Source organism: Erpetoichthys calabaricus, chromosome 1 (assembly GCF_900747795.2).
Source record: "Erpetoichthys calabaricus chromosome 1, fErpCal1.3, whole genome shotgun sequence".
NCBI classification, from domain to species: Eukaryota; Metazoa; Chordata; class Cladistia; order Polypteriformes; family Polypteridae; genus Erpetoichthys; species Erpetoichthys calabaricus.
Genome location: NC_041394.2, coordinates 276,939,570 through 276,952,909, shown reverse-complemented (window position 1 = coordinate 276,952,909; position 13,340 = coordinate 276,939,570). Strand labels below are relative to the sequence as shown.

The following is a 13,340-nucleotide window of genomic DNA, read 5'->3' as shown; positions in this document are numbered from 1 at the left end:
GTAGACATTGTAAATTATGGAAGAAGTTTGAATTAAATTGTAAACTACTGCATTATAGCTGAATTAAATTTGTTTAATAGAATTTTGTGCTGAACATTGTCACAATATATTTAAATCTAAATTAATAATTTCTAGTGTGTCATAAATCCCCACAAGTATCCCCATTGTCCTTATACATTATCTACTGTATGTATGGCTCATGGGTAACACTTTAGAATTCATAACTTTGAATCTTGCACACATATTGTGAAGCAGCATATAGCATAAAGCTACAAAATATCTGGATGGGAATGCAGTGTGCTGCATATGGAAATTAATGCATTAAATATGAATGTAATAATCAACACACACCAGAAAGTCAAATATGTAAAACCAGTGAATAAAGATTTAAAAACTGATGCAAATGTGTGTGATTATAACCGTGTTACTGCCTTCATTTTTGTACCTTATTTTGGTGTGCAAGCACGTGTGCCATTTTTCCCATCTCCTTTGCTTGGCAAACTTTTGATATTATTTGTATCTACTATATTTATCACCAGTTTTTACACTAGGCAAGTATATGTATTTGTTCTGGACATTATTATAATATCCTGCCTTGCTCCCTGTGTTGGCTGGGATTGGCCTGTAGTTAGGATATAGCGGGTTGGATAATGGATGGATGGATGGATGGATGGATTATAATAATAATAATAATAATTATTATTATTATAAATAATTGTTATTATTTATTTAGCAGATGCCTTTATCCAAGGCAACCTACAAAACAAGTTATAATATATAGAAGAATGATTAGAAGGTGCAAACAGGACATGGGAGTACTACTATTACATAATTATGCACACAACTAGAGTTTGACAAAAATCAGTTTCCTAAATTCTTTGTCAGTACAACAGCAGCTAACCTGCAAAAAATAAACTCAGTGTTTCCAAAATATATAATGAAAAGGTGCATTTTTAAAAGATGTCTAAATATGGGCAAACTGGTTATAGACAAAGGGAGATCATTTCATAGCTTTGGAGCAAGAATGGAGGAACATTGTCCAGTCTTGGCACATTTCACAAAAGGGATGGTCAGCAGATGCAGAATGGAGATTTCTTGAAGGGAAATACGGAGAGACTAAAGACTAGAGATATTGAGGAGCAGAAACATTGAGAGAACTATAGGTCAAGACAAAAGTTTTAAATTGGATCCCTACAGCAACAGGAAGCCGCTGGAGAGACCAAATTAAACGAGTAGCAGGAGCGAAATGAGGAACAGAGAACGCCAGTCGAGCAGCTGCATTCTGCAAGAGCTGGAGAGGTCTAACAAGAGGGAGTTGTAGTAGTCCAGCCAAGAGAGACCTGGTACCTGAAGAAGAGAGACCATGTAAAGGCAAATCAGGAAATACTACACATGCATTCTTCAAACCTGGCTAGTATTACTTTATGAATATATCTTGATGTAGGAAGAGGACAGAAAGTTGCTTTGGGCAATAATTGTAGTTTATACATTATGGTATATAGAAAAAATAGTTAGTTACTGGAAGATTATATTCGTAACAAAGCAGCTCAAAGAACACATACACATTATCTGTATGGAGATCCCTGAAGGACTGGATGACTAAAACTAAATACTGTATAGGTTAAAGAAGTCTGGAATATATTTTTATTATATAGGATAGGGCATTTGATAGGCGCATTCTAGCCTTAAAGCAATTAAGTGAGTGAGTGAGTGAGTGAGAAACACTGGGTTTCTGGAAAGTTGATGATAATTAGAGTTGTCTAGAACACAGGGCAGAACATACAGAGGATTTTAAGAAAATTTTTTTTCCAAGTCTAACCAAGCAGTTGTAGTTTCAATGACTCCTGCCACCTTCCAACATCTCAACATATAAACTGCTCAAAAAAATTAAAGGAAGACTTTGAAAACACATCAGATCTCAATGGGGAAAAATCATGCTGGATATCTATATTGATATGGACTGGGTAATGTGTAAGGAATGAAAGGACGCCACATCGTTTAATGGAAATGAAAATCATCAACCTACAGAGGGCTGAATTCAAAGACACCCCGAAAATCAAAGTGAAAAAATGATGCGGAAGGCTAGTCTATTTTGCCGAAATTTCATTGCAGCAACTCAAACTCGTACTCAGTAGTTTGTTTGGCCCCCACGTGCTCCTAATGAGATGACGGATGGTGTCCTGGGGGATCTCCTCCCAGATCTGGACCAGAGCATCACTGAGCTCCAGGACAGTCTGAGGTACAACCTGGCGGTGTCGGATGGACTGAAACATAATGTCCCAGAGGTGTTCTGTTGGATTTAGGTCAGGTGAGTGTGGGGGCCAGTCAATGGTATCAATTCCTTCATCCTCTAGGAACCTCCAGCATACTCTCGCCACATGAGGCTGGGCATTGTCGTGCACCAGGAGGGACCCAGGACCCACTGCACCAGCATAGGGTCTGACATTGGGTCCAAGGATTTCATCTCGATACCTAATGGCAGTCAAGGTGCCATTGTCTAGCCTGTAGAGGTCTCTGCGTCCTTCCATGGATATGCCTTCTCAGACCATCACTGACCCACCACCAAACCGGTCATGCTGAACAATGTTATGGGCAGCATAACGTTCTGCATGGCTTCTCCAGACCCTTTCACATCTGTCACATGTGCTCAGGGTGAACCTGCTTTCATCTTTGAAAAGCATTGGACGCCAATGGTGGACCTGCCAATTCTGGTATTCTATGGCAAATGCCAATCGAGCTCCATGTGCCGGGCAGTGAGCACAGGGCCCACTAGAGGACGTCGAGCCCTCAGGCCACTCTCATGAAGTCTGTTTCTGATTGTTTGGTCAGAGACATTCACAACAGTGGCCTGCTGGAGGTCATTTTGTTGGGCTCTGGCAGTGCTCATCTGGTTCCACCTTGACCAAAGGAGCAGATACCAGTCCTGCTGATGGATTAAGAACCTTTTATGGCCCTGTCCAGCTTTCCTAGAGTAACTACCTGTCTCCTGGAATCTCCTCCTTGCCCTTGAGACTGTGCTTGGAGACACAGCAAACCTTCTGGCAATGGCACATATTGATGTGCCATCTTGGAGAAGTTGGACTACCTGTGCAACCTCTATAGGGTCCAGGTATCGCCTCATGCTACCAGTAGTGACACTGACCGTAGCCAAAAGCAAAACTAGTGAAAAAACAGTCAGAAAAGATGAGGAGGGAAAAATATCTGTGGCTTCCACCTGTTAAACCATTCCTGTTTTGGGGGTCATCTCATTGTTGCCCCTCTAGTGCACCTGTAGTTAATTTCATTAACACCAAAGCAACTGAAACTGATTAACAACCCCCTCTTCTACTTAACTGACCAGATCAATATCCCATAAGTTTCATCGACGTGATGCTATACTCTGATTAAAAAGTGTTCCTTTAATTTATACATACATGTATATGTATATATTTGCAACTCAATGATAAAACATAAGATCACATATGGAATGACACTTTCTTTTTAGTTTGGAGTCATATTTTTATGTATAGACTTTTTGATAAACAAATTAAATAAAAAAGAATGCCCTGAAGAAGAAATAGAAACTTTGGGGGGATATGTATTTATTTAGGCAATACAGTAATCCCTCCTCCATCGCGGGGGTTGCGTTCCAGAGCCACCCACGAAATAAGAAAATCGGCGAAGTAGAAACCATATGTTTATATGGTTATTTTTATATTGTCATGCTTGGGTCACAGATTTGCGCAGAAACAGAGGAGGTTGTAGAGAGACAGGAACGTTATTCAAACACTGCAAACAAACATTTGTCTCTTTTTCAAAAGTTTAAACTGTGCTCCATGACAAGACAGAGATGACAGTTTTGTCTCACAATTAAAAGAATGCAAAAATATCTTCCTCTTCAAAGGAGTGCGTGTCAGGAGCACAGAATGTCACATAGATAGAGAAAACAATCTCTAGCAAACAAATCAATAGGGCTGTTTGGCTTTTAAGTATGCGAAGCACCGCGGCACAAAGCTGTTGAAGGCGGCAGCTCACACCCCCTCCATCAGGAGCAGACAAAGAGAGAGAGAGAGAGAGATAGAGAGAGACAGAGTTTGTTTTTCAGTCAAAAATCAATACGTGCCCTTCGAGCTTTTAAGTATGCGAAGCACCGTGCAGCATGTCGTTTCAGGAAGCAGCTGCACAAAAGATAGCAACGTGAAGATAATCTTTCAGCATTTTTAGACGAGCGTCCGTATCGTCTAGGTGTGCGAACAGCCCCCCTGCTCAATCCCCATACGTCAGGATCAGAGAAAGTCAGCGCAAGAGAGAGAGAAAAGTAAGCAATCTAGCTTCTCAGCCATCTGCCAATAGCGTCCCTTGTATGAAATCAACTGGGCAAACCAACTGAGGAAGCATGTACCAGAAATTAAAAGACCCATTGTCTGCCGAAATCTGCGAACCAGCTAAAAATCTGCGATATAAATTTAAATATGCTTACATATAAAATCCGCGATGGAGTGAAGCCGCGAAAGGCGAAGCGCGATATAGCGAGGGATCACTGTATTAATTCTCCTAGATAGAGTAAGACAATCTTATGTTATCATTTCTTTAATACTTTCATATTGATAAACTTATGTTTTTAGATATCTTTAAGCTTTCTTGTAACTGTCACCCCAGACTATTTGAATTGTTCAGAGACAATCAAAGGAAAGTAATTATTTAGTTTGTCAAAGAAGAGAATTCGCTGGGAGGAGAAGCCTCTTATTTGGATTGATTCTGAGCCCAGAGATGTTTTGAAAATAGCCCAATAATTTGAAGCAACAATGATAGTGGGTCCAAAATATAGAACACCAGAAGCATAGCATCCGGCGCCGCCGTGAGTGGCAGCCTTTTCAGCAGCTCCGTGTATGACTGTATATGTATGTGTACTTTTCTACTTTTATTTTTCTATTTTTATTTATTGATCACTCCTACCACTTTATTTTATGTGGATTCCTTCCCTGGACACACTTACTTTTACAACGTGGGCATGGATTTTAACACGCCGAGACTCGCCTATTCAAGTACTCAACTTCGGGCGCTGAGAACAAATGCCAGTGCCGGTGTGGTTCCATATTTACCCGACGAGGTAAGAAGGCGGTATCGTGGCAGCAGAGCCGGCACTAAGCTAAAAAGAAGCGGCTTGCGAGAAAGTGGCGTTTCAAGCCTTCGGTGCCTTCTGTGATTCTGGGGAATGTAAACTCAATCTCAAATAAGATCGACGAACTGGCTGCGCTGGTGAAAAATGTAAGGACCTACAGAGAATGCAGTTTGTTGTGTTTCTGCGAAACGTGGCTAAATAACACCATCCCAGATGCCAACGTGGAGCTATCCGGGTATAGCACAGTTAGAGCGGACAGAGATGCAAGTACCTGTGGTAAGCACAAAGGAGGAGGACTCGCTCTCTATGTTAATACACGGTGGTGTCACTCTGGACATGTTAACGTCAAAATCTCCACTTGCTGCAGGGATATCGAACTGTTGGCCGTAAGTTTACGTCCCTACTATTTGCCCAGAGAGTTTGGACATGTCATTGTTGTTATTGTATACATTCCTCCTCGGGCAGACGTGGAGTCAGCGAGTGACATCATCCATTCCGCTGTTGCTAAGTTACAAACGCAGCACCCTGAGGCGCTTGTGCTAATCGCTGGAGACTTTAACCATGTGACGCTGGACAAAACATTGCCTGCATTCTCCCAGTATGTGGACTGTAACACCCGGGGAAATAAGACTATTGATTTACTGTATGCAAACGTTAAAGACGCATACAGCGCCACCCCGCTGCCTGCGCTTGGGAAAGGAGATCATAACCTGGTTCAGCTTCAGCCTCACTATAAACCAAAAGTTAGAGTTCTACCTGTAACCACACGATCATTCAGGAAGTGGACCCCGGAGGCTGAGAATACTCTGAGAGAACTTTTTGGAACTACAGACTGGGATATCCTGCAGGGATCTCATAATGAGAACATTGAGGAAGTTGTTGACTGCACTACTGACTATATCAACTTCTGTATGGACATTGTAGTTCCAGTAAGAAAAGTACGCTGCTATGCTAACAACAAGCCATGGATTACAAGTGACATCAAGGGCCTTTTGAATCAGAAGAAAAGGGCTTTTAAAGACGGTGATCAGCATGAGCTCAAGCGCGTGCAGAAGGAACTCCGAGTCCAACTCAGGGCGGCGAAGGAGCAGTACAGGAGAAAGCTGGAGCAGAAGTTGCAGAATAACAGCATGAAGGAAGTGTGGGATGGGATGAAGATCATCACTGGCTGCAGCTCGAAGCGGGGTACCACCATTGAGAGAGACGTGAAGAGAGCAAACCAAATGAACAACTTTTTTAACAGGTTTGACCACCCTAACCCCACTCTCACTCTCACCTCGGAGTACTGCACCCTCCACACATCCTTCTGCTGATACCAGCATAGGAAAAACATCCCCACCCATAATAACAACAGCGCAAGTGAGCAGAGAGCTGAGGAGACTTCGTGCCAGCAAAGCAGCGGGTCCAGATGGAGTATCGCCACGACTGCTGAAGGTCTGTGCATCGGAGCTGGGGGGTCCTCTACAGTGCATCTTCAACCTGAGCCTGGAACAGGGGAGAGTCCCGAGGCTTTGGAAAACATCTTGTATCACCCCAGTCCCAAAGGTATCACGTCCTGGTGAGCTGAATGACTTTCGGCCTGTTGCTCTGACATCACATGTGATGAAGACCATGGAGAGGCTGCTGCTTCACCACCTTAGGCCACAGGTTCAACACGCCCTTGACCCTCTGCAGTTTGCATATCAGGAGAACGTGGGAGCGGAAGATGCCATCATCTATATGCTACACCGATCCCTCTCTCACTTGGACAGAGGCAGTGGTGCTGTAAGAATTATGTTTCTAGACTTCTCTAGCGCCTTCAACACAATCCAACCTCTGCTCCTTAGGGACAAGCTGACAGAGATGGGAGTAGATTCATACCTAGTGGCATGGATCGTGGACTGTCTTAAAGACAGACCTCAGTATGTGCATCTTGGGAACTGCACGTCTGACATTGTGGTCAGCAACACAGGAGCGCCACAAGGGACTGTACTTTCTCCGGTCCTGTTCAGCCTATATACATCGGACTTCCAATACAACTCGGAGTCCTGCCATGTGCAAAAGTTCGCTGATGACACTGCTATCGTGGGCTGTATCAGGAATGGGCTGGAGGAGGAGTATAGGGACCTAATCAATGACTTTGTTAAATGGTCCGACTCAAACCACCTACACCTGAACACCAGCAAAACCAAGGAGCTGGTGGTGGATTTTAGGAGGCCCAGACCCCTCATAGACCCAGTGATCATCAAAGGTGACTGTGTGCAGATGGTGCAGACCTATAAATATCTGGGAGTGCAGCTGGATGATAAATTAGACTGGACTGCCAATACTGATGCGCTGTGCAAGAAAGGACAAAGCCGGTTATACTTCCTTAGAAGGCTGGCTTCCTTCAACATCTGCAATAAGATGCTGCAGATGTTCTATCAAACAGTTGTGGCGAGCGCCCTCTTCTACGCAGTGGTGTGCTGGGGAGGCAGCATTAAGAGGAAAGACGCCTCACGCCTGGACAAACTGGTTAGGAAGGCAGGCTCTATTGTTGGCATGGAGCTGGACAGTTTAACATCTGTGGCAGAGCGAAGGGCGCTCAGCAGGCTCCTATCAATTATGGAGAATCCACTGCATCCACTAAATAATGTCATCTCCAGACAGAAGAGCAGCTTCAGCGACAGACTGCTGTCACTGTCCTGCTCCACAGACAGATTGAGGAGATCGTTCCTCCCCCAAACTATGCGACTCTTTAATTCCACCAGGGGGGGTAAACGTTAATATTTAACATTATACATAGTTATTGTCTGTTTTTTTCACCCGTATTATTATCATTCTTTAATTTAATATTATTTATTGTATCAGTATGCTGCTGCTGAAGAATGTGAATTTCCCATCGGGATTAATAAAGTATCTATCTATCTATCTATCTATCTATCTATCTATCTATCTATCTATCTATCTATCTATCTATCTATCTATCTGTCTATCTATCTATCTATCTATCTATCTAAGAAAAAAAATCTTTTCTTTACATTTATATAGCGCTTTTCTCACTACTCAAAGAGAAGCTCTTCCCTTATGGATCCCTTTTAACTTGGACTGAATCCAAGCTAGGTATTCAATAGCAATTGCAAAAAGCATTGGTGATAAGGTCTGGTTTTACACTCTTAAAGCAATCAGAATGTATATAATTTTAATGAATTAAAATTTCAGGTCTAGCATAAAGTAATTCCGCCATGCACATACCGTATTTTAGAAATTAACCAAAATTACTGTACATTACTAAATGACTCTATCAAAAGCATTCTTTGCATTTAAAAAAGGTAGAAACTCTGAAGTCTAAAACTTTAGAGGAATTTAACAGCCATCTAATATAAGATACTAGATGTCTGTCTTTTGTAAACCTGATTTGATCTTGAGATATTATATAAGGGTGCACTTTATGTATTCTTTACGAGAATACCTTTGCAAAAATAATTCATCTTTCATAAGAAAGGTACTGTAGGATGAACAGTCAAGCAGGTTTTTATTTTTTCATTTGAAAGACAGTGCTTGACATCTGATATAATGTTTTTGCTAAAATGTTATGTTCTCTAGTTTACACAAACATTTATAACATTAGAGGCACTAATGTGATAGAGAAAATTTGTTAAAATTCCATTGAATAGCAGTCTGGTTCTGCAGCTTTATGTTTTGCTGTGAGCTTATAGCATATAGAATTTCAGAGAGCCCCAGGGATTTTTTTTGTCTGCTCTGTACAGAATATGTAACGTTATGGTACTTGTATATCATCAAAGAAATGACTAAGCCTCATTTTCTGTATACTGCATTATATGAAGACGTATAGTATTCCTTAAGTATATTTTAAATGGCTCATAATGATTTTAGCTCCCACTAAATTGGTATTCTGTACTGTATTTTTACAGTAAATATTTGTTGTTGTAAAATCTTGTTGGACGTTTCTCCATATTTGTAATAATTATTGCAAATAAGTTGCTCTGTTTCTCATGTACCCAAACGGTTAAATTCCGATTGTAGTGTCAACCCTTTACAAATCTTTTGTAAAGCACATCATTCAACGATCTTGCATATTCTCACAGAAATCTCAATTGGTGAAGATATGTCTAGATCAGGATTTAATAAACAGCTTAAATCTCCAGCCATTATGACATTTGGAATTACTATTGGGGGTAAGCTGACTGTTTGCTTTCAATTAAATAAAATTAAGTTAAGGATTTTAAAACATTCTTTGATCATACCACCAGAGAGTAGTGACTTATTGCTTACTTCTATTCATACTACTACTGCTACTACTACTATGTGAGTGCCTATGTGAGCCATGTAAACTTGTAGAGTAACCTCATTTTGGCCACTCTTTTACTTTTCAGATTGTGATTCCACTTTAATATTGCACTGGCAACATTTTTTAAACCAATTTGGCCTTTGGAAATATAGAGAACAATAAGAGATGGCAGGCAACAGTTGCTGCAAAAACTCACACTAAACCTAATACTAATAATAATACATACAAAGTGATTCATAAATATTCAAAGGAATTCAATAGGGATAAAAACAAAAATAATAATACCTAAAAAATAGTATTAAAAATTAAACAACAAATAACATATAAGTACATGGAAGTCAAAGTTCTGAATTGGAATAAGAAACAATTAACAGAGAAAAAACAAGAAAATTATAAACAACACAATTTGTGTATATTTGCATGTATGACAATATTATTATATTAGATATTACAATAATCCACAAAGATTAAGAACAGTGAATAGTATAAAACTAGACTTCATCCTTCAATATATCCTGGGATATCACAGATAGGAGTATCAAATTGTCACAGCCTCTTTGATGTCCATGTAAGAACAAGTAGTGTTCCACTGCTTGGTGAACAACACAGAATAACCATCGTCCTAGATCTGAGTCTTGACTATTGCCCTGTGGCCCTCTATCACAATGATTTACTTAGGCTTTGCTGATAAAACTGATTTAGTATTACTTTGCTAAATGAAACTCATATTTAAATGAAAATACAAATCACCTTGCTTGTTTGCTAGTCCAGAAAAACTGTTCTTCTTTCCCCTCAATATTTAACAGATGTGCAAACTAAACACTTCAATATTATCCAGGTCCTTTGTCATTTTTGGGAAGATCATACCTATGCCTATTTCAGAATGGCTGAAACACAACTGTATTTGGAATAATCAGATGATTCCGTCACTGTCTTATTTATAGTTTTGTCCATTAGATTCAAGTGTTTCTCATAGTAACATACTCAAGTGAGATCAACATTTCTTCACCATCAGTGAAAATTGCTGTACAATATCCTGGCTTACCCTTTCAGATTTACTGAACGACTGACCTGAGTGTTTTTAAAGCAGCTCAAAAGTTGTCTTTTTTTGTTTCATTGTGCTCATTCCACACCATTGCTGCACCTGCAATGCCCTTGTTCTGTCAGTACGTCTTAGTCAAATCCACAGTTTCTTCTGCTAACACTGCATGGAATGTCTCCTTCTTTAGCTTTGTGGTTTCTCTCAATAATGTTGTAAGCAACAGTTCAAAGGACTGCTGTCATGACAAGTATCAGCTACGGCTAACTGGATACAAAAGTCTTAACCAAGATGACGTGTTCTTCTGGTGGTGAAAAGTGAGCTCATTCAAACTAGTAGTGTTTGCTTGGCATTCCTAGTATACATTTGGTTCCCCGAATTTGCCGATTTACAGTGCCATCCATAGGGCTGTAGGAAATAGACTCGCCCCATCAGTAAATCTATTTCCAGTGATAATACTGTACATATGCTGTGACCACACCTTTTTAAGTTCTTGCACAGTTTCCTCATCTGAAGTGGAAAGACCAGATCCTGAAATCATTAACAGTTTCTGTTTAGACTTGCTCCCATACATATTTTCTTACAAACATGGTGTCTAGAGTCCACTCTGTACCTTGTACTTGTTAAGTCCCCACAGCAACTCTGTATGGATTTTTTAACTGAATTAATTTTTTTACCTAGTTAAAGTTGCAATAAAGCTGTTTTATTGGAATTATGATAAGAGTCAGTTTTAAAATTATGTTTGCCTGGTCACTTGCTTTATAACAAATTTAAAAAGGAAAATCTAACAGGGGTCCATGGCTTTCAATAATATGGTTCTGAAGATTCTTGGGTAATGCAAGTTTCTCCACCATAACAGAACGTATTGATTTTTCTTAAAGTGTTCCTATTACTATTACTTTAATCATTCTGTATCTGTATGTCTTCTCATGTAAATACAGTAATTTTATGTGAATGTAGGTGACCACTGTATTGGTATCACCTTGTCATTTCTCTGAATCTTGCTTTGTATATGTTACACCTTTGTGGATTGTTTTTTTTTCAGTTTGTACAATATGTGATTCCTACTATGCGCAGATTGTTGGTATATCTATAGTTTTATCCAAAAAAATGAATAGTAAATAATCTCCTTGTGCTATGTAAATTTTAAAAGTCATAAATATCCTTTTGGCAGGTTCTGAGCAATCCAGAAAAGTTCAGATTTGTTGCTTTGGTTAAAATGTCAAAGTTTCTTTTGCTTTGCTTGATGTGCATTTTCCTTGTCTGTTTTAGCCTGCTGATATTAATATGACACAACAAGTTCCAGTCCCACGGGCTTCATATTCCCGAGCTCGGGAAAACCTCATCAAGGCAGTTCCTTCTAACCTCATCTGCTCACTCACTTGTGGAGGAAAAGAATGTCGGTATGAGGTCCTTAACAACTGGACCTTAGAGCAGCAAGCAATTCGAGGACTCTACTCAACATGGTATGTTACAATATTCGTATTGTTTAATCAAAATATTAAAACTTGATTTGTTAACTTACCATCAAAACTACTGTAAATACCATATCAGATAGGTGACAGAAGACTTAGACAAGAATGCTAATTTATATACAGTACATGTACAGTGCATCAATATAATTTGTGTAAATGTCTTTGTCAATTTAAGGAATGGTGACAGCTCCTAAAACATAAATTTATTTTCAGTCTCATGGTTTAGAATGTGCTTTTAATTCCAGTATGTTGCATAAATTTTTTTGTAGTTGTTCAGATATCAATTGTTACAATCAGCCATAGTATCAATTGTGATAAGCACTGTCCGAAATCAATGTTCTTAGACAGCCCCCTCCTGTTGTCTCTCCAAATCTGGAGTGATGCCAAAGAGTTGAACAGTTTATCAAAAATTGGGTACATTATTTCACACTATATGCACAAGGAAGAGAAAAGCAAAGGGAATCTCAGAAGGACCACTGAAAAAGAATTCAAGCAGCAACTCTTCTGTCTTTACTTGCCTATCTTTATAGGCTAGAACCACTAGTTTCAAAAATCAAATATCAAAGATATTATTGTGTTTGTGATGAGCAATCTTGCCTATTAACAATAAACATTTTTTCAAAGTTTTGTGAAAAGCAGTAACTTTGAACCTTTGCATCCTATTAGAGGATGACCACTTAGAGTCAGTTGATGAGATCTGCACACCAGTTAGTTTAGTCTTTATCATAAGGTTGTAATATCCTGCATAATATGCAGTCCAAAATGGTCTAAAAATTAGAGTTTGTTTGGGTCTAGAGGGTTAAAAATAGGGGGAATCCTAAAAATCTCAACATCTAGCATAACTAGATATCAGGATAGGTCGAATGGTATGTCATACGTGGGGGTTTTCTTATACAGTTGAGTCAGGTGATGTTGGACAAGAAAGGTGAAGTGATTCAAAGCATTCATAAGTAATTTTTGTGAACTGAATACATTAGTAATTCTTATGAACCCAAAATGTCTCTTTTTAACCTCAGCCTGCCATTACATGGTTATGGCAAGTTAAAGGTAAACAATAAAAAAACGATGATATGTTTTCATATAACCTAACCTGTGGCACCATGTCAAGGACCTAAAAAAGTAAGAATTAATAAATTTTTCATTATTGAATGTGATGCTTTTTCATAAGTGTTTGTACTAGCACTATGTTTTTTTTGTAGTCTCTTCTTGTCATTGCATGTGTATGTTGTTGGGACATCACAAAATATGGGTGGTGACCACTATATATTTTCCAATAAGACATACAGAAATGTGTGATATGACAAATAACTTGATAATCAAGTGTAAAATGTTAAGCATATTAATGTGTGCATCTGCTCACGTTTCACATATGCAGCCTTATGTGCATTCTCTGTTTTTTTTTTGTTTTGTTTAGTCATAGACTAACTTATTTATGCAAGGAAATGATTGCCATGC

The 13,340-nt window shown here is 39.2% G+C and overlaps 1 protein-coding gene across 1 annotated transcript in view; it reads left to right on the top strand.

Moving 5' to 3' along the window:
• Positions 1-13,340, top strand: part of zgc:77752 (uncharacterized protein LOC393862 homolog) — a 64,086-nt gene that overhangs the window by 25,211 nt on the left and 25,535 nt on the right. The window contains exon 3 of the mRNA XM_028795004.2: positions 11,683-11,876. Coding sequence (XP_028650837.1) covers positions 11,698-11,876 — 179 coding nt within the window. The 5' untranslated portion in view covers positions 11,683-11,697. The remainder of the gene's footprint in view (positions 1-11,682; positions 11,877-13,340) is intronic.